General features: G+C 36.5%; 1 protein-coding gene across 8 annotated transcripts in view; it reads right to left on the reverse strand.

Annotated features, from left to right (window-relative positions):
- Positions 1–26,558, reverse strand: part of LOC129253536 (TLD domain-containing protein 2) — a 323,786-nt gene that overhangs the window by 144,873 nt on the left and 152,355 nt on the right. For all 8 annotated transcript variants that reach the window (XM_054891966.1, XM_054891965.1, XM_054891964.1 and 5 more), the window contains one exon: positions 12,346–12,449. In XM_054891966.1, the coding sequence (XP_054747941.1) occupies positions 12,346–12,449 (104 nt within the window). The remainder of the gene's footprint in view (positions 1–12,345; positions 12,450–26,558) is intronic.

The following is a 26,558-nucleotide window of genomic DNA, read 5'->3' on the forward strand; positions in this document are numbered from 1 at the left end:
ATCGCATCGAATGCTTGTAGAGGCCTATGGTGACAATGCATTATCGGAAACAACTTGCAGAGACTGGTTTCGTCGGTTCAAAGACGGCCATTTTGACTTGAGTGACAAGAAGCGTGAAAATCGGCCCAGAAAAGTTGAGGACAATGAATTGCAGGCTCTTTTGGATGAGGACGATACCCAATTGCAAAAAATGCTTGCCGAGCAGTTAGGTGTCACTCAACCAGCCATTTCCATGCGTTTACGTGCCATGGGAAAGGTCCAAAAAGTCGGAAAATGGGTACCCCATGAATTGAACGATAGACAGATGGAGCGACGCCAAAACACATGCGAAATCTTGCTGGCTAGGCATAATAGAAAGTCGTTCCTGCATCTTGTGGTGATGAAAAGTGGATATACTTTGAGAAAAAAATCATGGGTCGATCCCGGCCAACCATCAACTTCTTCATCAAGACCTAATCGCTTTGGACGCAAGACGATGCTGTGCGTTTGGTGGGATCAGCAGGGTGTCGTTTACTATGAGCTGTTGAAACCTGGTGAAACTGTTAATTCTCATCGCTACCACCAACAACTCATCAAATTGCGCCGTGTTTTGCGTGAAAAAAGGCCTCGTTATGAACAAAGACATGAGAAGCTGATTTTCCTCCACGACAACGCCCCATCGCACACGTCAAGAATGGTCCAAAACTACTTTGAGACAATCAATTGGGAGGTGCTACCTCATCCCGCTTATTCACCAGACCTGGCCCCTTCGGACTATCATCTGTTTTCATCGATGGGTCACGCGCTCGATTCGTACGAAGACGTCCGGAAATGGCTTGACGAGTGGTTCGCCTCGAAAGATGAAGAATTTTTTTGGCGTGGTATACACAAATTGCCCGAGAGATGGGAAAAATGTATAGCTAGCGAGGGCAAATACTTTGAATAAATTATTTTTTTGCTTTCTATAAAAAAAAAAATGGTTTTTTTTTACTAAAAAACAGCGGATTTAAGCTTATACACCTGGTACACGAAAAACTTATGTGTGTGGAACCCTACGAAGTAACAGAAAAGGAAACCCCAAAGATGTGGTAAATCGTAAACTAAAAAGAGGGGAGTGTTTTTGGCAGACAAATGGTCCTGTTACTATATGCAAATGGAAAGACAAACGAGAAGTCCTTTTCATTTCAACGCACGGTATTGAAATGATAGAGGTGCCCAATCGCAATGGAAGAATTTCTATGAAACCGAATATAATTCGAGATTACAATAATGGAATGTCTACCGATCAGATCAAATGATTTCGTACTACTCATCTCTAAGAAAGACTATTAGATGGCACAAAAAGGTTTCACTTCATATTATAGAGATATATATACAAAATGCTAACAGAATTTACGAAAAAGTAACTTCATCTAAAATAAAACTGATAAAGTTCAGAGAAGAATTCGTCTTGGCGTTGATTGGAGATTTTCAACCAGTTTAAAAAAAAAAAATAGATCTAAAGAGCTCCATTATTTAGAGTGTTTACCACCAACGGAAAAAAACAGCGTCAGACAAAGCCATGTCGTGTATGTACCCAAGAAAAAAAAAACGCGGAGAAACGCGTTACTTCTGTCCAGTCTGTCCAGAGAAGCCAGCCCTTTGTGTGGAAAATTGTTTTAAAAACTTCCCCAAACAATAATATATTACACTATTTCTTGTATTTGAGTTATTTTTTCCAGGGTTCTAAAAACAAAATTCTGCTCTTTAAAATTCTGCTTTTTTTAAATTCTGCTTTCTAAAATTCTGCTTTCAAAATTCTGTATTAAAATATAATGTTAACAATGTTAAAGAGGTAATGTAATTATTATTTTTTTTTTATTATTATTCGAGATATTAAATAAAAAATAATAATAATAATAATTTTTTCTTCAGTTTCGATAGAATCCACAGTATTTTTGCGTAGAATTTCTTTTCGCGTGGGCGGCCTTCGGCCGCGCTTCAAAAAAATAACCCTCATCAGTCCAACTACGGCTACGCAATCCACAGTATTTTTGCGTAGAACTCTTCTAAAAAAAACGACAGCTGCGAAGAATTATTAAGAAAAGAAATGAATTAAGTCACACTACATATTTAAAAAGAATTCCAAAAAATATTGTAATTGGCTAAACTAAAATATTGTTATCGCTTAAACATATACATATTTATATTTATGGAATAAATGTTTATTTTGTTACTTCTTGTATGACGAAAATCACAAAACTTGAATAAAGCAGAATTTTTCGCATTAAACATGCAGAATTTTGAAAAAGCAGAATTTTAAAAAGCAGAATTTTAAAAAAGCAGAATTTTAAAAAAGCAGAATTTTAAAAAGCAGATTTTTTTTGCAATTTACAGAATTTTGTCACCCAGAATTTTGTAATATAGAATAATGACACGCTCCCTTTTTTCCATTATATTGAATGAATTTTTGCATTATATTTAATGATTTTTTTTTAATAAAAAAAAGCTCACGGAAGCCAAATCCAAAATTTTTTTCTTTTCCCAGAAGCCATTTATCGATACTAACACTTTTATAATACAGTTTTACTCGTAGCTACACAAAAAGTGGTAGTTTTAGGTAGTACTAGATAACTCGTAGTTGGCTTCCTGGAAGGGAAATCATAAAATACTACGAGTTATCTCGTAGTTGGCAGTCAACGTGTTAAAAAGTGGAAGGCAGTACAATTTTGCTTAATGCGGGCCACAAACGGAAAACAAATCCAAACAATCGGTTGAAACTCATTTTGCCACACACGTGTGGCACTTCAAAATTTCAAAAGAAATGAGAAAAATCGACAACTTCGCCACATACACGCAAGCGATTGCAAGTTGGCAAACATTTTTGTAAATTTTCTATCGGTTTGCCAGCTGCGCCACACACGCTTTAATCTGTTGAAATTTCAACCGATTGTTGTGCCCAGCTTAATTAAGTAAATATTTACAATCATAAATACAAACGTCATATGTATGTATGTATGTGTGTATATCAAAAGCAAAATAAAGAACGCAAATAAACAAAAGGGCAGTGAAAAATAGAAGAAATATAAAAAAAGTTTTAAATCGAAATTCTATTTATTGTTTCAGAAAAAAAGCTTCGAAATCAATTGATATTAATTAAAACCCAAACCATGTTGAATATTATCAAATTGAAATATACTCAATATAGCAATTGTTAACTCGAACTGCTAAAAAAAAAAAAAATAAATAATTGGCGCGTACACTTCTGTTAGGTGTTTGGCCGAGCTCCTCCTCCTATTTGTGGTGTGCGTCTTGATGTTGTTCCACAAATGTAGGGACCTACAGTTTCAAGCCGACTCCGAACGGCAGATATTTTTATGAGGAGCTTTTTCATGGCAGAAATACACTCGGAGGTTTGCCATTGCCTGCCGAGGGGCGACCGCTATTAGAAAAATGTTTTTTTTTTTTGTTTTATTAATTTTGCTTTCACCGAGATTCGAACCAACGACCTCTCTGTGAATTCCGAATGGTAATCACGCACCAACCCATTCGGCTACGGCGGCCGAACTGCTAGCCTCTTTAAAAATAAAGGTGCCGTCAGTTGAGGCAAGCGAAGTCGAAATGAAGAATTGAGGAAAGTAAGGAGAATAAAGGAAAGAGGAGCAGGGGCGGCGTGTCTACGATAGTTGGTGCTACGTAATCAGAATACAAGGAATACGCTTTACGAGTATTTCTAGACATTAGTGGTGCACTCAACATTAGGTTGTAGAATAATACGTGCGGAATGGAACGAAACTAAACTAACTAATGGACGGTACGTCACAAGGTGGTGTTTCATTGCCACTTCTCTGGTTACTCGCAGCTAATGAGCTATTAACGAAATTTGAAGGCACGGCATCTAAACTAATAGCATATGCAGATGACATAGCCATAGTAGTGACAGGCAAATACCTAGACACCGTGAGCGACATAATGAATGATACACTCGCAACAGTGCATCAACAGGCAACTCAGACAAGCTTGAGGATAAACGCCAATAAAGCGGATATGATACTTTTTACTAGAAGGTACAAGATCCCGAATTGGATCCTCCCGAAGCTAAACGACGTAGAACTGACTCTTAAAGACCACGCAAAGTACCTTGGAGTAAGAAAGGCCAGCATGCAAAAGAATGCTGGCAGTTACATGGGGTATATGTCCTTCAATATTGCATTGGTGCTACTCAGCTGTAGTAAAGCCAATATTACTCTATGGTGCTCTAGTGTGGTGGACTGCATTAAGAAAAACGACACACAAAACACCTATGGAAAGTATTCAACGTCTTGGTGCATTCTGCACTACAGGGGCAATTAAAACTACTCCTATGACAGCACTTGAAAAAATACTCAACCTACCACCGATTGACATTGCGGCAGAAGGTCTAGCAGCTAGATCTGGCGCAAGACTTAACACAAGGAGTAAATTTACCTAAAAATATTTGGACATAGCTCGATAGGTATGAGTTATCGGACCAATACGGTTTATATAACTCCAAAATACAATTGGGTGAAGAGACTCCGAACAACAATAGAAGAAGAGGGGTGGAAAAGAGGTATGAAACCTAGCGCCAATGCGCTTAATATATTTACTGACGGCTCGAAAATGGTGGACGGAGTAGGTGGAGGGATTTATTGCGCAGAGCTAGACATCAAGCGGCCAATTAACCAATTAAGCTACCTGAGCACTGCGGTATTTTTCAAGCAGAAGTCTTTGCGGTACGAATGGCAATAAAGGCAATCAACTCATATGAAATTTCATCTAAATTTCATGTTCTTAGGGGCAGGGAAGCCATAGAGAGGCTAGCCACAGACAGGCGGTTACACATCTATTGAGTACTCGGACATAAGGACATTGCAGGAAACGAAATTGTAGATGAGACTGCCAAAAGCGCTGTTTACAGACAATTCGAATAAGAAAACGGCATACTGAAACCTTAAAATACGATATACAATGACATCGCTGCGGACATGAAAACACGGATAGACAGGAGGTGGAATAATCCAACCACTTGCAAAACCGCGAAAATCTTGTGTATACTGACAGGCTACAATTTGTTAGCGGCCCACGCATACAAGACGGGAATTACAAACAATGAAAGCTGCAGATTTTGCAATGAATTAGCTAGAACCCGATTGAAATGTTTAGGAGCTCTACAGTATGAGAGGTTAGAATGCCTCACGAGGTTAGAACCTCAGCTTACTTAGATTCGCAAAAGTCCCAGGCTTATTACAAGAAGCCTACTACAAAGAAACGTAAGGGTCAAACTTCATATGGTACCACTTAGGACCAATAAATAGGTCTATGTGATGGCTTTCAGCCACCCAGGTCAACCTAACCTTCCCATGATCTGGTTTATTTTGTTGGTTTTAGATAACTCTTTCCAAGTTTTTTATAGCCGACCTCAGTCTGAGATCTCAGCGATTAGTTCAGCATGAATATCAAACTTTCTGCGATTTTTCTGTGCACCTGAGCCAATGGGAGCTTTGGTTGTTCTTAGGCCAACTCTCCTCGCCTGGGATTGAATATGAATGTGAAGAGGAGGGAGTTCTAGAAACACCTCCATTGATGCATGGATCCTGTTATGCAAACACACGCAGGTCTTTGTAAGCTCGTTGGTTAAATGTCGTAACTATTATATATATATATAATTGGCGCGTACACCTTTTTTGGGTGTTTGGCCGAGCTCCTCCTCCTATTTGTGGTGTGCGTCTTGATGTTGTTCCACAAATGGAGGGACCTACAGTTTCAAGCCGACTCCGAACGGCAGATATTTTTTATTAGGAGCTTTTTCATGGCAGAAATACACTCGGAGGTTTGCCATTGCCTGCCGAGTGGCGACCGCTATTAGAAAAAACTTTTTCTTAATTTTTTGATCTTTCACCGAGTTTCGAACCGACGTTCACTCTCTGAATTCCGAATGGTAGTCACGCACCAACCCATTCGGCCACGGCGGCCGCGTGACTATTGCCACGTAGAAAATCATAGGTCTGACTATGGCGGCGTAGATCCATCGCATGGTGAAAAGATTGGAAAATTTTCTATCATCCCTGGATCCATCGCATAATTTTGCTGAACATCTCCAATTTTCCCTTGCAATCGATTTACACGTCATGAATACTCTAATGGCGTTTCTCACCAACAGAAAATTCCACAGTGCGCTTTACAAATTTGTCATGGGAAAGAAATAGTAATGCTTGTTTTTGATTATCTTGTGTTTGTTTGCTGCTTTTTGCATTTTTGTTTTGCTCAGTTCTCACCAATTATTTTACCCTAAAAGTATGCAATGCAGCTCGGGGTAAACGCTTTAGATAATTTATATTTATAAAAAGATAACAGAGGTGCGTGACTTGGCTAAGAATCTAACAGAAAATGGTGCCAGCAGAGAATGTTAATGGAATGAGAAGGAACAAATGTTACTGTTAACTTTTTTTAGTGCAATTGAGATTTGAAAGATTTGTAGTAAGGTATTTTAGAACACCACACTGAGTTTTGCCCACACAAAAATTGAAAACACCACACATCTTTCACCTCAACACACAACACATTTCTCACCTCGACATTAAACCAATTAAATGTTTACTATTTTCTTATTTTTGAAATAATAAGCGAATACGTTTAACTTATTACCCAACATTTTTTCGATTACGTTAAAAAATGAAAAAATTAAAAAAAAAAAAATTTGGAGCCGAGAATTGATGTCAAGTCATGCGTTTGGAAGGGATAAAGGCGCGGTGCGTTTGCTTCTGCGACTGCGTTGTGAACCAAGGTTTTGTGATGTATGTACATATGCGTGCGCGCGACGCGGATAAATTTTAATAAAGTTTTGAAAGTAATTCATGGTGTTTTTTCATTACATATGTACATGAATGAACGTATACTATATACATACTATGTATATACATAAGGCGTTTTTCAATAGGCGCGCTTCAACTTTTTTCCGACAGGGAGGACGAACGACGCAATATTTTTTATTTTTCGCTTGTCATTTGTCAACTTCATTAGTATACATTTCATCATGGAACGTTACACACTTGAGAAACGATTGCAAATCGTGCAAATTTTTTATGAAAATAATCGTTCTGTTGCTCGAAAATTATCCAGATTTTTTCCAAAAAATCATCTTCAGTGATGAAGCTCACCTTTGGCTCAATGGTTTTGTCAACAAGCAAAATATGCGTTACTGGGCAGAAAGCAATCCACACGTGATTCATGAGGCACCGTTGCATCCCGAAAAAATCACTGTTTGGTGCGGTTTACATGCCGGCGGCGTAATTGGCCCATATTTTTTCGTTGACGAGAACGATCGCCACGTTACTGTGAATGGAAATCGATACCGCGACATGATAAACGATTATTTTTGGCCGCAATTGAATGGTATGGACTTAGACGACATGTGGTTTCAACAGGACGGGGCCACAAGCCACACAGCACACGCTACAATTGATTTGTTGAAGAGTAAGTTCGATGAGCGCATTATTTCCAGAAATGGACCGGTCGAATGGCCGCCGCGCTCGTGTGATATGACGCCTCTAGACTATTTTCTTTGGGGTTATGTGAAGTCATTGGTCTACAGTAACAAGCCGGCGACGATTCGTGAGCTCAGAGCCAATATTGAACGCGAAATTGCTGGAATTTCGGCCGATTTATGCAAAAGAGTGGTCGAAAATTGGGTTCAACGATTGGACTTCGTAAAACGTGCACGCGGTGGTCATGCAAAAGAAATCGAATTTCATACTTAAATGTATATGTTCAAACTCGATAATAAAAAAAAAAATTAGTTAAAAAAGTCAAACCGTTTGTGTTTTTTCAAAAAAAACGCTTTACATAGATGATGGTACATGACAATATAATATGCAATATGTACATACATATGTATGTACATGTCAATAGGAGGTATTTGCATTCACAAATAAAATAATGGTTTAAGATAAATCAATACTTATTTTATATTGTATGTCAATTTATAGTTTATGTATTCGACAGCATTTACACATGTATGAATGTACATTTGTATATGAAAAACAATAATGCACAAGCGCAAGAACATCATCTTCCTTTCGTACACATGTACATATGCATGTATGCCCAAATAACCTTGACTTATGTATGTGCACATGTCACAGCACATCACATTCCTACAAGAAATCAAATACACAGACGCACAAGTGAATGAGTTTCTTTCTAGCACGTGCAAAAACAATTCTGCTCTAAAGTCTATGAAGGTGTGTATGTATATATACACACTTTAAGTCCTAGCATGCATACATATACACATATGTACCTACTTGCCTGCTCAACTTCCTACAAAATAATTGTATATCCTATGTAACTACATAATACATGCACGTTCATACATCCATGCATATATGCGCGAGCACAGCGCTCCCTTCTTGCTTGTTTTGTCTACCGGCAAACGATATTCCTGTATACTGTATTTCGAATCCATTATTTTTGGTATATAAATACTAAATTATTATATTCCTTTACGTATGTGGTTCCCCAATTGATAAAAAGTGCCCAAAGCATATACCCGCAAAGTAATAAACTTACTCTAAAACAAAAGTGTGGCTTATTTGCAGGCTACTGTGCATACATTCAGCCTTCAGATAAAGCCCAAAGTGCCAAACATTTATTATTGAGGAACTCACTGAAGTTTCTGTAAGTGCAGTATTGTTCATAACAACAGAGACAGAAACCTCAAAATTTTAAACTAAAATTTTACAATCAATATGTACTCTTTATTTCAAAGCTTTAACACATATTTTTCGACTTTAATATAAGTATTCACATACCAAATAATAACGTTACACTTCATACAAAAGGTTTAAAAAAGTATCTCAGTATATAATGGGGCAATTTTGCTTACGTTTCATAATTCATAATTTTCGGCGCAATGCTGTGCCTTTAAATGCGCGCGGATTCCTTTTTAGCATATGTGCTGTACATATATATATGTACATCGCTTAGATTTGACGGAAGAGAAGAGATTAAATACATATACAGGGTGGGCCATATAGCGTTTGCTCTTTGAACCACCTATTTTTTTGAGAATGGTAACACAGATGACATGTCAAATGTATTCATAATCTGCTTAAAGGTTTGACATTTACGAAATGGGACGCTATACGCTTGATCAAAATTGGGAAATATTGAAAACCTATTTCCAAAGTGGTGAGTCTTCTTCTTCTTCCGCGGTTACAGTAAATGGCGAGCGTTACCGTGACATGCTCAACGAGTTTTTGTTTCCAAAAATTGAAGAGGATGACATGGACGACATTTGGTTTCAACAGGACGGTGCAACTTGTCACACTGCCAAAGTTACACTCGAACTTTTGGCTACCGTTTTTGAAAACCGAATAATCAGCCGCAATTCCGATATCAATTGGCCGCCTAACCCCGTTGGACTATTTTTTGTGGGGAGCCGTTAAGGACAAATGCTATGCGAACCATCCAGAGACGATTGATGCTTTAAAACATGAAATCGAAGTTGCCATTCATGAAATTGGAGCCCAAACAATCGAAAATGTGCTTAAAAATTGGGTTGATCGAATGGCCTACTGTAAAGCCAGTCGTGGCAGTCATTTGAACGATATTATTTTTCATTCATAAATGACAATGTTCAATCTTCAAAATAAAAAAAAAAGTTTGAAAAAATATTGATTCGTTTTTTTTTTTATAACCGATTCAAAAAGCACATTTTACTTGGCCCACCCTATATGAATGTTTATATGTATTACTTTTAAGGATGATTTATGTATGTATGTATATAAAAATCAGTTCATAACCATTAGAATTATTTTATACAAAGGAGAAATTTCTAAGTATCAAATATAAAAAAACCAAAGAACACTATGTATTTTAAAGCATTTATTACCTATTAATAAAATAAACTTAAAAATTTTACCAAACTTTTCTGGTTTGAATTGTAAAAAAATGTGGCTTTTCAGGACTTGAACCTATGTGAATTAAATATGCGCCATAAAAACCATAACAAACATTTCGTCGATCTTAGCGTCAGCACAGCAGATTAACTACTTGTAAGAGTTTCTCAATCGCAAATTCATTCACTTCGGGCATGAAATAAGTCGAATCCCTTATTAGCGAGTTGAATCCCCTACTCCTATGGTGAAAAATATTCTGGAATCCTCTACTACCGTGGTAAAAAACTGAAATCCTCTACTACGAATTTACAAATTAGTACTCGAAAAAATGTTATTTAACATTTGTGCCTTCTCATTCCATTAACATTCTCTGCCGATACGCGTAAGAAATACTGGGTTAAAAGGTTTCACAAAAATGTGCGCCATTAAATTTTGGTATAAACTATTAAAGGCTGTATAAATGGCACATAGAGTTTTTTTTTAATTTACATCAACCTGACATTAAATTAGAAAAACATCAATACACTGCACATAAAATTGTGACGTTTAGGGACCAAACGGCAGGTGGTCCAATATTCTATAGCTCTTCCGCATTCCTGTCTTTTTTCGGCGCATTTTAAAACTAAGCCAAGCTGTTCTAAAGGTCTCAAAAGCTATTCGCAGCTCTTTAAAAATTGTTTAGGAATGCAATTTGAGGCTAAGCTCTGTTCCATGGCGGTTTGAGCTTGAACTTATGGGGGTGCCGGGACACTAATCGGAGCAAAGTTTAGGACCAACTTAATGGGAACAGTCGGGTACATCAAGGCTCTGAGTAATAAGTCTCATGTTGTTGTTGTAGCAGCATAAATATTTCACATACATGTACGGGAATGCTGCTGAAGTGACAGATCTTGTCCGGACATAAATCCGGCTCTTTCCGGTAACGTTGGTGCAGTACTGTCACCTGCAAACAACCAGAGTTTTCTGAAAAGGTATGAGAGGGTGGTATCAAAATTCCAAGCTAAAAGTCCTGATTGGTTAATTAGATGGTAGATTTTTATTTCGGATGTATTAAAAATGAACGATCGACAGATTAAAAAAAAAATTGGGAAATTTGCTGAGGTGTAATATGGTAAGTCCTCACGCGATCTTCCTTATTCTTTTTAAATCTTATTTCTTAGCAATATTGCCTTAGTGCCCCGAAAAAAACGTCACCCATCCATAATTAAAATACATTCCATTGCAATCCATTTATATTTATAGTGTCATTACATGAATCGATCAAACACTGTCCTCGAATGGAGTATTTAACCTCTTTTCGAATCGATCGTAGCCTACTGCTCCCCTAATATTCAAAATAAAACAAATAAGACGAGTATGCCATTTCATTTGAGAATCTATTTAGTATGAAACTCAGGAAAAGTGCCAAGTCGGCCTACTTTGCTGATTATATTACATATTTTGTAGCCCTTACAACTAATTGGGTTGATTATTTTCTTATTCAAAACCAATTGCCTCGGTTGTTTTTTTTTTGTGCTGCATGAGAATTATCGATAACTATGGTTTGACAGCTGAGAATAGCAAACTGTGTTGATATTTCTGTTAAGTAAGATTTGGCACCAAGTTACATGGTCCCTTTACTATGGAGATTTACTATAAAAAAAAAATAAATCTGTGTGCGAAGTTCTTAGAGCACTGGCGGCATCATCGGTGCTTATTTCTTTCGAAATGAGGAAAGAGCTGCCTTTGCGGTGAATGGCGAGCGCTGTCAAGCCAAGCTGAATGAATTCTTGTTCAAAAGTTAATTAGCTAAACATCGACGACATTTGGTTCCAACAAGACAGAACGCGCTTAATAATCGATTTATTGTAATATTCAAGCAACCATTGACGCTGAACCGTCAGATTTATGGGAATAAAAAAAAAAAAAATAATTGGCGCGTACACTTCTGTTAGGTATTTGGCCGAGCTCCTCCTCCTATATGTGGTGTGCGTCTTGATGTTCCACAAATGGAGAGACCTACAGTTTCAAGTCGACTCCGAATGGCAGATTTTTTTATGAGGAGAAATACACTCGGAGGTTTGCCATTGCCTGCCGAGGGGCGACCGCTATTAGAAAAATGTTTTTATTAATTTTGCTTTCACCGAGATTCGAACCAACGACTCTCTGTGAATTTCGAATGGTAATCACGCACCAACCCATTCAGCTACGGCGGCCGGAAAGGATAGTCAAAAATTGGACTGATGGAATGGACCATATAACTCGCAACCGTGGCGGACATATGCCGGATATCTTGTTCAAAAAATAAATGCCATGAAGATTGTAATAAAAAAAATTCATTTCAACAATATTTCTGATTTTCATTATCATTTTCAGTTCAAAAAACTCGATACATTTATGATTACCTAATCTAATATGTCAATATTTTTAGCATCAAAATAACCCATATTCTAATAATTATTAAAGTCGACACATTTTCAATACTCACTTGTCAATCGATCGACACTTTCGAAGCGTCCTTCCACCTTGGAGCGCAGTGAGTCCAAATCGAATGGGGCAGCTAAGCCGTGATCAACGCTACGTGATTTGCTCCTGTCAAAGAAAGAAAAAAAAAAAAAACAAAAGCAATTAGTCACAAGTTCCACCAAATCAAGCTAAACAAAATAGTGATAATGTTTCGAAAGTATGTGTGTGAATCCAAACACACACACGAGTACATATGTATGTATGGGCGTAGCTGATGTGCTGAAAGATAATAAAATGAGTTGGTAACTGGCAGTCATGTGCCACCAGCTAACAATGCGACTAATTTTTGGGTAGTAAATATTTATTGTTATTGTTATTTATGCGAGTTTATATCTTCACATTTCTAGACAGCGCATTAAAATTTTAAATTTAAATATAAAATAGGGCATCTACAATAAATAACGCATTTATGGGCTTAGCATTCAAATTTATTATTGTATCATGAGAAATTTTAATTTTGTGGAAATAGTCAAAAGTAATGCCATTGACATTGCATGCACTCGTCAGTTCGTTTGCTTTTATTTTAAAAACACTATTTTTTTATTATTATTTTGCTCGCATTTACTTATCAATATAGCAACATTTGATCGACTTATTGCTGCATCGTCGTCCCAGTGGCGGGTTTATGGCGGTGCAGGAACAGTGACAATAGTTACATAAAAGATGCGAAATTTTTATTGCTTTGTAATTAATTTATTACGTTTTTTTTAGAGTGCGTGTATGTGCAGCGAGAAAATAGTGTGCAAGCTGTAGATACCAACAAAATAAAACATTAATTCCGAAATAAATTTGTCGTGAATATCGCGCTTTCGCTTTTGCAATTTTTTCGCGCAGTTGAAGTGTTCTCTACATATATTGACCATTTATTTTTATTTTGGAATGTCTACATTTTTAAGCAGTTTACTATTTATAGTTAGTAATTTATGCATTTGACTGGCGCACGCACCGCTATTTCCATTTACTCAGTAGTTATGGGCAACAACAAGTGCATATTGCTTATAATTTTTGTCTAATCTTTTTAACCTTAAATTTCAATCACTGCCATAGTTTGTTTTTTTACGTATTTTTATTTGTTTTTCTTGTTTTGTTTACGTTGCGATATGCTGTTTCGCTGCAATATAGTAAAGGGTGTCTCAACATACACTTGTAGTCATGCATATTTCTGCATTCAAAAATATAAAACACCAAAATATGTTACATGTAAGCTTACACAGAATGCTTCGATTTGCATTGAGTTTTTCGTGTTTTGAATCTAATATCGCTTGGATGTTTTTTTTGGCATAAATTGAATACAATTACAAAAATGGCGTATATGTAAGACAAAATCTTTATAAGGGGTTTTTCAATAAGGGCGGGTAGATGTTGAAATGGAATAAAATGGCGTTTGCTGTTTGGCACGTAGCGCCGTCCTGCTGGAACCACATGTCCTCTAGGTCCATATGGTTCAATATGGGCCATAAGATATTGGAATGGCCGCCACGTCTACCGAAAAATGGGCGCAATGCGCGCAACGTTTGCGTTGATGAACACTCATTTTGATAATAAAGTTTTATCATTTGAACGTGCTGTTCAATCGTGTAACTTGCCATTATGATTTGGCATAAACAACTGAATAATAAACAAAAGATGTCACCAAAACAAAATGGCTGCCACAGGGCGCCAAAATCGACCCGCGCCAATTGAAAAACCCTTTATATAAAAATGATTGTTTGACTGTATGTCCTCGATGAACTCAAAAACTACTGGACCGATTATTATAAAAATTGGTATATATGGTATACACTGCGCGTCATCAGGTTAGCGCCTCCCTTTACACTCATTTTCTTTTGGTTTTTTCTAATTGCCTATTGCACGCAACTTCTTAGTTTTTGTTTTGATTTTGTTAACATCATATAAGATCTCTCTCATAATAAAATAAAGCGCGAGAGAAGAACCGTTATGTTTCATTTTTTTATTCTGCTTTATTTTCGCACAGAATGCGTGCACTTATTTTGCGTCATCAGATTAGCGCCACCAAATGCAATTTTAGTTATCTTGCTTATTTTGGCAATTACAGTCACCCAATTTTTTGTGAAGCTCAACGTATTCAATATCTTTAAATAAACGTACACTATGGGTAAAGGAACAGTTTTATCGTTGGTTGAAAAATCAAAGATTGAGGCATACTTTGAATCTGGACTATCCTACCATAAAATTGCTGAAAAGACGGGAAGACACAGAAAAACAATTGCCAATTTTCTTAAAAATAAGGACGGCTATGGAAAAAACTACAAAGGCGGCAATAATCAAGTGATTACACAAGCAGATAGAAGAGCAATACTTCGGGAAGCTTCGAATTCGCACGAATCGACCACCAAGATTAGGGAAAAAACTGGTGTTAAGGCGAGCTTATCAACGGTACAAAGACTAATCAAGAAAGCTAATCACTTAAAGAGACTGAAATTATAAAAAAAAACACCACTCAATATGCTGAGAAAAGAAATGCGCTTTAATTTTGCCCGAGCGCACATGACGTGCTCTACCCAATGGCGGTATGTTGTCTTTTCAGATGAAAAAAAAAATTAATTTGGAAGGACTTGATGGCTATAACTATTATTTCTATGACCTACGCAAAGACGAACATCACTTGGATCGGTTGCACAGCCGTGTGTGGGGAGCAATGTCGTACTACGGCACTTGCGAGCTTAAATTTTTGACATAGCGCAAGAACGCACAGGACTACAACGCCGGGTTAACAACGGCTTTTCCTCATTTCCAAAACCTTTTTCAAATCCTGCAGTGGACTTTCCAGCATGATAATGCTGCAATTCACACCGCCCGATCCGTGAAGTCATGGATTCAGGGCCAAAAAGTTGATCTCATGGAGTGGCCACCATACTCACCCGACCTTAACATCATTGAAAACGTCTGGGGATGGTTCGCCAGGAAAGTGTATGAGTCCGTAAAGCAGTATAGTACAAAGTTAATCGAAGGTATCAAACACGCTTGGTCAACTATATCATTGAATTATATTGAACAACTTTATAATTCAATTCCTAATCGAATTTTTGAAGTAATTTCAAACAAAGGCGGGACTACGCACTTCTATATATAATATTATATAGAAATTTAATGTACAGGTATTATAAACTACCATTATTGGACATCAGCTGAATTAAATTGAATTTAACGCAGGGGCGCTAACCTGATGACCAAATTTTTGTTAAAATTTTTATTGTACCTTCCTCAAAAACATTCATTAAAAAATATTCCTTATTGCTACAGTAGCCACTATTTTAAAGAGAAATGGATGTTGCACAATAAAAAAAATTTTTAAGCTGGAGCTCTGATGGTTTCGATTTTATTGAGCATTGGCGGTGAGTGTAAAGGGGGGCGCTAACCTGATGACGCGCAGTGTATGTATTTCTCTACGGAGAAGGTTTGAAGAATATGCTCATTGCTGCCACTCGCCACCAGGTGACGCTGCAGAGTAGCAACTTCTGCCCCGTTCAACCGATTTTTCCGAAATAAACAAAATCAATAAAATGGTTGAGAATGAATTGAATATTTGAATACTGATTTTTCTTTAAAGTTATCTTTCTTAAATTTATTTTAGTTGTTGGCGTTGCAACGCGCGCCGGGTACAGCTAGTGTGTTAATAAATCAAAAAATTAATTTTCAAACTGCAACAATTCGAAAATTAATCGACCGATTGGAGTGTTTTTTGCTATAAAACTTAAAAAAATACATTGCCTTAATTAAATGCACCAATCATTTCCTGTTAATATTAAAACCCTGGAAACAAAACGAACATTTAAAAAAAAACAAAAAATAAATTGTGTTTAATTTCTGCTATGTAAAAAATTCATGGCGATATCTATTAACAATATTTTATGAGATGAGAATTTATCTTCGCTTAGGGATGCATAGAATGATAAATTGAAAGCAATTCAGCTGTTTTCCGATTTTTTTGATTTTTTGACCTATGACGTGCTTTCAACATATGAACGACATTCATAAATGCTCAGACTGTCGAAAAGAGCTAAAAAAATAAATAATTGGCGCGTACACTTCTGTTAGGTGCTTGGCCGAGCTCCTCCTCCTATTTGTGGTGTGAGTGTTGAAGTTCCACAAATGGAGGGACCTACCGTTTCAAGCCGACTCCGAACGGCATATATGTATGTATTTTTATGAGAAGCTTTTTCATGGCAAAAATACACTCGGAGGTTTGCCATTGCCTGCCGAGGGGCGATCGCTATTAGAAAAATGTTTTTATTAATTTTGCTTTCACCGAGATTCGAACCAACGGTCCCTCTGTGAATTTCGAATGGTAATCCACCAACCCATTCGGCTACGGCGGCCGCCAAACGTCGAAAAGAACTATTTACCCATTTTGGACTGTTCGTGCACATGAAAACTCGAGCAGATAATCTAAATGAAACTTGATACCTGTGAATCACAGTCTAAGAAGTTCTCCGATTAAGCCAGGTTGGGATTGAGAGTGAGAAAAATAAAGGAATTATATAAATAAAAAATCAAACAAAATTACGGATAACTACCTACAGAATGGGATACCTTTAGCTGGGTAGGCGAAATGGTTGAACTACCTGTCTGGCACTCCTCAAGTAGCACTAAAGCGCCATTTTGTTACCATTATGAAATCTCCAAAATGTTACCTTTTCTATGCTTCAAATTTTTTGTGTTACTCAGCTGTAAAATTTTCTTGAAATATCTTGATAAGCACAGATAAGTTACTTACTAAGCAAAATATATTCTAAATTTGAATTTGAACGGATCAAAAATACGATCCTTCGAAATATCTTGTTTCGAGTGTTATTTAGTCCACCGATTTTTGGAAGTAGATTATTTCTTTGTATCCCGAAACGGCTTGAATGAGCCAGATCCTACCATAAATGGGATTTCTAAAAATATTTCGTCGACAGAGCTGTCTGGGTAGTAATAGTTTCGGGCTTCGGGACTTATAAGTACAAGAACTGAAGTAATTAAACCAGCAGCTTGAAAATACTAACGTTTCTTTTGAAGAAAATCCTCTTCTCTGGTGAGCCTCATTTCCGTCTCAGTGGTTCGGGGAATAAGAAAACTGCTAAATGAGTCTTACAAGATGGCCTTACAGTTCTGGTATAGTACAGATTTTGGAAAATGAGTGGCATGCAGGTTAAGTAGCGGTCTTCCAGCATGACTTCAAAGAAGCTGCCATGTCGAAAAAGAGCCGGAAATCATGGTACAACCACTCTGTGATGGCTTTGCACTGTGTAGAAGGTAAATATATAATATTTATGTGTAGATGCGAGAGGAGTGCAGTAGAAGGGCTGAAAAGACGGTAGGCTCGTTATCTCAACAGGTTGGTTTAAGCAGGACTAGAGGTTTTGAATTCATGTAGGATACGAAATGGTTCAAATTGTCAGCAGTCTAATCTAACCTAACCTTTGGGTCTACTATTTTATTATTAGGAATTATTAAATATTTAAGGAAATGAAATTTCACAGCGTCACAAGAGTGGGACTAGAAGAGTGCCTTTCGTGTGCTGTAGCGTGTGCATATTGCAATAATTTCATATACAAAAATAAACAAATAAAAAAATAAATATTACTGGCAAAAAAACTTTCTGAACCCATTTTGCAACACTCTTTATTTAATGCAAGCTGAGTTGAAATACTTTTGTTCGAAACATTCCAACAAACAGTTAGTTTATGCGGCTATTTTGCGAATTTATGCGTTTTATTTGTCTAACGGCTAGTTACGCATTTCACTGAGTGTGAATAAATAAATATATTTTCGCTCTATTTGCTGTCGTTGTAGTTAGTCGCATTCTTATTGTTGTTTTAGTTATTTGCTTCATGCGTTGATTTTGTTTAGTTGCGTTGTGTTTTTTCGTCAGTTGGCCCTGTCCTTAAAATGTTTTCCTTGACTAGAAAAAATTTGCTGCGGCAATCACTTTTATTTAACGATAACAACAATAAAATAGGAAAAAAAATGCACAAAGCTATTTTCAACAGCTGCAGCATGTAACTTGAAATTTAAAGCTATGAAAATTAAGACCCAGTGATGTCGGGGTACAAAGGCCCTCTCTTTTGTAATGCCAAGCGAAAAGCGTCTGAGTCGACTTGCTTCCAAAAATTCTCCACTTCATATCAATACAGAACCAGCCCAAGATTTACTTATAGATGCTTTTAAAAATAATTACAAATATGAACTCCATCAAAGCCGATTCCCCGTTGTGTAAAAGGCGGATAGTTTTTGTTTGAAATGTGGATTGACTAGTCCTCTAGAACGCTCATGCTTGTGCTGAGCAAATTCATGAGAAAATGATTATATTTCGACGGTGCAGCCACATATCCTGTAGGATCCAACTACCACTGAACTGTGTAAAATGAGGCAGACCTGAAGCAAGTGGATCTTGCAAGGCAGCGCTTTTCTAGAAGTGAGAAGAGTTGCTGTATTGAGAAGAATTTTAAGTAGAGAAGCTGCTGCGACTTTTTAATGGAATGAAGATTTTATTTCTAATAACTGGAAAAGAAGAAAAAATATGAGAACACTTTTTCGAAGCTAGTTAAAGACTTGCTTGACTTTGGAAAAATATAAAAATTTATTTTTTTGAATTTAATTTTAGGGTAGTTCTTAACACTACGTTAATACAGGACTGACTGCCAACATATTTGACAGTCGTATTTATACTTATACCTCATCTTACTGTTTTAGGTACACGACTTGTATATTAGTTTCTTTGTTTGCTGTTTAGGGAAAACATGTCTCTCTCTTATTTCTTGTTATTCTTAAAATACGTATGTTTATCTTTTGTTATTCTTATATTCTTAACATATGTTTATCTTTTGGTTTTCTTAAAATAAGTTTGGATTTGTTCAGCCCTGCATGATTATACTTAGAATTTACTTAACTATTTTTATTTATTATTTGTGAATGAAATCATTCCTTAACGAGCTCAGACAGCGGCCAACTGCAACTACTTTTTCGATCGCCCCAAAAGCACAAGTATAGTTATTGGCTAGCGGAGGTCAGTGATTCTAGGAAGAAAAACGTAGCTGTCAAATTAGGAGTAGTGGGGCGACACTAGCAGCATACAAGGATGATAGATTACAAGGAAAGGATGAAAGAATACAAGGTTTGGCCATTCGAAGCAAACGAACGGCTGCTACGTCATAGGAAATTCGACAGCAGAATTGCACCCACTCAATTCACACGTATTCTTACACTCGTCCAATCAGTCGGCAACAAAGTTACATAGGTAGTGGCTGCATTGATTTCTTTACACAATTTCAGTTTTATGGTAAACAAACCGCTGTCACGTCCCCTGTGCGTCAGCGAATTAGCTGATTTCTTCAAAATCCCTGAGAGCCGTTAGATCGTAGTGGTCACATTTGAAACGCATTTTTACATTAGCTCGCTTTCAAGTGAGTATTTGGTCGCTACATAGCGGATACTTAACTGAGATCAGTCAAAAGTGGTGAGCAGTTTGAGTTGTGGGCAAAATAAGCATTTCTCTTCACTCCCACGTGAATTTTTTTTTTTTGTTTTCCCCCTTTATTTTATACATCTGTCCATTGACATTAAGTAGGTTGTTTAACAATTTGGCTCATGTAAAAAAATGTCCCCACTTGGGTAGGATTTTACTCACAGATCCATACTTGGAGAATATTCGAGATAACTACTATTCGCAAGATTCATGGCTCTGCTTGCAAGAGCGACCATCGGTACCTGTGATGTATGATAAACGAGCTTTATTTTGATATACATAGATGTAGTCAAACTCATACAAATACAACAATTGCTTGGTTTGGACATACCGTCATTATGGACGATGATGTTCCGGTGAAAAGATTTTTCAACTATATAGCCATGAGTGGGCAACGAAAGCAAAAACGCCCCCGAACACAGTGGAAAGACCAGCTGTACTCGGTACGAGTACCTCCGACAGAGGCAAGTGGTGATTTCTTTGGACCCAGCCTAAACTATATAAAAAACCAATCCCCGCGTGTCTGGAAATATATAATATAGTTGAACAGAACAATTACAAGAAACTATTGTGAAGGTAAAATTGTCGGCTAGGGGATCTTCATATTGCAAAACTAAAAATCTTGAAAGTGTGAGGGAAAGAAAAGAAAGCGGAATTCTTAAGCACGAAAAGTGCACTTGGAGCTTTAACTGCCCGAGTTTATGTGCTGAGAGCCGACAGCCGTTGCATTTTGAAGCGTAGAACCTCAGATAAGGTACTTGGGCTACTACTTCTTTTACCATTTTTAAAACCAAATTGAAGCTACTTAAGCAATGCAAGACAGAAATGGACAGAGTCTGTAAAAGAGCTCGCGTTAAACTTACTCTGGGTTCTTGACCACCTACGAAATTAGATTAATGAATACTATATGACGTATGTAGTTATGTTGCTCGAGTTCTGTAGGTTATCATAATAGGAAGAAGAAGCAGATTCATTTACTTCTATCAACTGCAACAATTGGAGATTAGTGGACATCAGCGAGACTTCATATTTTAAATTTATACTCAGTCCCAAGAGATGTTCATCGCATGTCTTTTGTTTTGCAAACAAAGCTCACTGATGCTGCTAGTAATAAATTTTGGATGTTCTCATTCATATCCCGCTAATAAGTGCCGTCAAAATCGCTACCGTATTACATCATTTATTTATTTTCGCGTGTGGCTCTCTTAAATCACTTCAATACAATGGAGTCAAAACACAAATTTATAAAAACTCTGTGCTAACGAAAAACCAATTTGTATATGTCAATGCACATACATACATACGTGCATACGTGCATGAGTGCAGTGAGTGTCAATGAAAATCGTACAAATATAATATTTGTTATGTTTTCAATGCTCGCTTTTTTGTTGTCTTCCTATAATATACATATGTAGTTCATACTCTAACAAAAATCTATACTGTACGTTGTCCGCGCATCACTACGAAACGACAACACCAAATAACGTAAAAATTTTTATACATTCATATTTTCACCCAATGAAGGTTATAGGCATGTTTTTATGATGGAACTCCCTTCACACAGTCCTCAGACCGCGCCACCACTCTCTTTCGTCACTAATAATTGAATATTTGCTCAAATTTAATCTAAAAAATCTTAGTTTTTCCTATTTCCCACTATTTAGAGCATATTCTAGACTTCATAATCCGCATAAGCTGTTCAGCTATGACCCAAATGCAAAGTTCAAAAACGGTTTGAGATAGAAAATTAATATAATAAAAATAAATTTGCTTGATATTTTTCTGTTTGATTGTTTTGATTTTATTCAACGAGGCATAGCAACGGATGCCGGGTATTGTAATATTATGGTTATTAATAAAAAATTATTTTCTATGAAATTATTGTTTGTAATTCTTTCATATACATATCCTAAATCCCTCAAAACTAATCGTACGCGAGCGGGGCCGCGGGTTAAAGCTAGTATACTATTATATAAAACGAAGGTGCACGCAGCACTAAGAGAAAATAAAACTAAGATTTTTTAAATAAATAATTAATATTTTTTTTAGAATTTCTTCAAGGATGCTGTTTAGTTGCTCATTTAATTTTAGAATAGATAGATGGTATTTCATCGATTTAAAATTTTTTTTTTTTTTTAATAGGAACAATACATGTATTATATTTGTATAATAAATTTAAAAAAAAATATGTATACGTAAGTGATAGTAAACATCAACATTGGGGTGGACTTTCAGTACGGACTACAGAACGTCATGTCCAATTAAATATAGGAAAAAATCCTACCCTCCTTGGAGGAGCAATGAACTCTCAAAATTAAGGGAAGAAGCCAGATCAAATTTTAATCTCACCTATTGAAATCTCCAGGTCCTGACGGGATCTTTCCTGAGATGTTACAGGTATCAGTAATTGGATCATGTCTATGCTAGAAATCAGGATCATCAGAGCTAATATGGGTAATATTAACTTAACTAAGAGAGTCCACAGGACGGAGTATTATCTCCACATCTTTGTTGATGTGTGGCTAGCAAAATTTTAATAAACCTTAATGGAGGTGGGGTAAAAGTGGTTGCGTACGCTGATGATACGATCAGTGGGATCATTCAAAAGACGCTAGGCGAGCTTAACTCTTGGGTCATAGGCTGTGACATAAGTTTAAACCCGCTTAAAATAGAACTCTTATGGTTTTTACCACTAGATATTTATTAACGGTAAACTCTCTCTATTTCAACCAGTGCGAAGTACTTAGGGGTAATTCTGGACTGCAAACTTAGCTGGAAATGTTTGCAAACGTATGCTAGGAAGAAGATGCGGTCTTCAACCCAGGTATACATTATGATTGTATAAGGCTCGGTGGTTGTGTGGAAAGCTCTAGATAGAGAATACAACATCAAATTACTTGGCAGAATACAAAGATCCCGACGGTAATATTCAATATGAACTTTGCCACTCTCATTCCATCTCGGGTGTAATGGAGTAAGGGATTCTCACTTAACAACTTCGATACAACAGTCTATACAGATGGCTCCAAAATGGAATGTGATGTTGGTGTAGATATGTAATCTCAAAGACTTAAAATTGAAAAATCTGTACGCCTTCCTCATTCCTGCAGTGTCTTTCAGGCAGTATTGACCATTTTGGGAGGCTTGTAGGTTACAAATCGCAGATTTCTCTTTTAAGTGCTTTGCAATCCAGGCACTGGATTCAGCTACAACAACCTCAAAACAGTATATCGGATCATTGATGTAACGAAAAAGCAGATAAACTGATAAGAGGGGGATCTGCCATGAATAACGATCTGGCAGAATCGGTATTCACACCATTAGGTGTACTCAAGAATACAATTTCCCTAAAATACCTCCGAATCACGGATTGTAGATGGAGATACCAGACGAAATACAAAATTAGCAAAACGTTGTTGCTCACCTACAACCTTAAGCAATCGTCAACATTGGTAAACATGAAACGACGGGACGCCTGAGACCAACGGCAGTCATAACGGGCTTTTGGTCTGTTGGGGAACAAGCAGCCAAAATGCGCAACCCTCACAACACACTGCCATAGTTGTAAACAACCTGAGGAAAAGGAAACAATCTTTCATTTCCTCTGCCCTAAGGACAGAATGTTAACCCTGGGCAAACCGCTGCTCGAGAGTCTCGAACAACTGTCTGGCTTAGATGCGGATTGGACATAGTCATGCTGTAAATAACCGTTAAACAAGTTGCGAACAGGGATGTGGCAACAAAATGGTGCGCTAGTTGGATTCTGGACGAATCACCACATAAACCAACCAACCATAGAAAACATGGCAAGAAAAAGCTGTACGATTTTTCGCGTCGCTCACTGTATACATATGAGAAGAGCAAAGCTATTCTATTAAACTAAAATATTAGCAAAAACAAAAAAAAAAAATACGAAACTCAAAATGAATAGCCTTTTTATTGCATTCATTCATTAATCTAAACTTGAATACATTTATAAAAAAATAAAAAAAATTTAATAAAAGCGCACCACCTGCGCTTGCAATTTCAAAAGCAACAATGAAAACAAAACTAACAGCAAAAATGCAAAAGAAATAAAAGAGAATTTTTATTTACATAAAGTGTGCTCAATTCTTCAATTTGTTTAATTAAAATATGAGACACACAGAAGTAAAACAAACAAAAATATATTACAAAAGTATTATCATTAGTAAAAAAACAAACATTTCTATTAACAGCGTTGCACGCTGAATACTATATGTAGATATATGTATGTATGTATGTATATGTACTGTGAGCATCAAAATAAAGTGTACAAAGCATTTTGTTATAATATGGATTTTATTTCAGTCTTTTAAAATAAAATAATAATTTTTTTTTAAATTAGTATTTGATTCTCTACTTAATACTAGAAAACAACAAAAAATAAGTTACAACAACAAAAATTTTAAAACAAAAACAAAATTTAGTGCATATTTTACTCGTCAAAATAAAGTGTACAGAGATATATTTTACAAAAATGATATCGATTTAGTATTTTGTTGATTTCCCTTTTGCTTTGATAACGCAAGACAGTCTTCGGGGCATCGACTGAACTAGTTTTTTTGTCACGTCAGATGAAATTTCATCCCACTCTTCCTTTATAACGAGTTCCAGCATATCCATAATGGCGATTGTCCTTTTCGGGATTTGGCGGTCTGAATGCTCCCACAAATGTTCAATAGGATTTAAGTCCGGTGACTGTGGAGGATGATCCAATGCCTTAGGAGTACGATAAGCAGCCATTCTTTTACTATTTTTGCTGTTGCTGATCATTATCTTGTTGAAAGATCCAAGATCCCTGCAAGTCTAATTTCTGCACACTGGTTATCAAATTATTTTGTAAAATATTTAGATAATCTGTTTTGTTCATGGTATTTTCAATAAAAACCAAATTGCCAACTCCGCTTGCCGCCATACATCCCCACACCATCACCGAATCACCACCGAGTTAAACTGTGATTATCAAATTTTGGTCGGCATACTCACTATTTTTGGTTCTCCAGACTTTAACCGGTTTTTTCTGCCCAAATACTTCAAACTTACTTTCATCGATAAACAGGACATTATTTCAGAAAGAAACATCCCGATTTTCGTATTTTTTGCATAATCAAGACGTTTTTTTCTATTAACTGTCGATATTAGCCGTTTTTTTTTGTGGGAGACGACCATGTAACCCATTTGCGTGCAACGCTCGACGTATTGTGCTGGCACTTGCGTTAGTATCTGATGCAGTTGAAACTTTTTGTGATATTTTGACCGCACTTTTAAAGGGATTTTTCTTCACATCACGCGCTGTAGACCTTACTTCAGTCTCATTTAAAACTTTTGGACGGCTTGCACCTGGGCGATTTTCTACTTTGCCGAACCTTTTGTATTTGTCAACTATTTTTTCCCCAGTATTATGGCTTCTGTTGACAATAGAGCCAATTCCACGAAAGGTTTTACCTTTCTTGCGAAGCTTTAGTATCAGTTCTTTAATATCAGTCGAAGTTTGTTTACCCATTATTGAAAAAAAAAAAATTTCACTCCGCCGATCGCAACCAATTAAAATACAATATGGAAAAAGTTTCAATGCAACGAAAAAGAAAGTAAACAACCAAATAAAACGGTATTTTTTACGGTACAACATCACTAAAATGCTACTGATGTACGCTGTACACTTTATTTTGACGCGTAAAATATGCACTTAAATTTGTTTTTGTTTTAAAACTTTTGTTGTTGTAATTTATTTTTTGTTGTTTTCTAGTACTAAGTAGATAGTCAAATACTAATTTAAAAAACATGAAATTAAAATACATATATTGTTTTGTTATAAAATACTGAAATAAAATCCATATTATAACAAAATACTTTGTATACTTTATTTTGACGCTCACAGTATATAATTGACGCGTACATCCTTCTCTAACCGTTTGGCCGAGCTTTTTGGTGTGGTGACGTCTTGATCTTATTCCACAAATGGTGGGATCTACAGTTTTATGTCACCTCTGAAGGGCAGATGGCTTTTTTATGAGGAGTTTTTTCATACGGTAAGCATTGAACTAAAGACCAATCACAAGGCAAGCAGGCACAAAGATATTCGGCTACAGCGACTGCGTTGCTACTCACAAGCCAAATTAGCGATTTTTTTTTACTGTTATTGTATAGTAAGCGCGTATTTGTGGAAATTTATTTGTACACTGCACTGAAAAGCCAAACCACTCGGAAAAATATTCTGGTTTATAAACAGGCATTTGATGGCAGAAATCACATTAGAGAGTGACTGGAACTGTACCAGTAGCAAAATGGCCAATTAGAGCTGTGTGCAAAGTGTATGTATATTATATATTTTATTACCGTGTTCTCTTACTTGTACCGCATATATAATAAATAAGAATGCTTCAAGCATTAAGATTGCACGAAATGTGGATTAGGAGAAAATATGTAGACGTCGATGGAGTCAATCATCTGCACAGTGAACCTTGAAAATCCAACCTCCCATTATTTCAAAGAAATGTCTATGCAATTAATCAGAAGACGAACCTAGCTTCTCCTCCTATTTGTGGCGTGAATCTTGCTGTTGTTTCACAAAATGGATCATTATAAAATAAAAGAGTAATTGAATGAAAGCAAAAATATGACTGAATAATAAAATTTAAATTAAAAATGCACAAATGTGTAACTCACAACTTTTTTTAGTGAAC

This window comes from Anastrepha obliqua, chromosome 1, assembly GCF_027943255.1.
Source record: "Anastrepha obliqua isolate idAnaObli1 chromosome 1, idAnaObli1_1.0, whole genome shotgun sequence".
NCBI lineage: Eukaryota > Metazoa > Arthropoda > Insecta > Diptera > Tephritidae > Anastrepha > Anastrepha obliqua.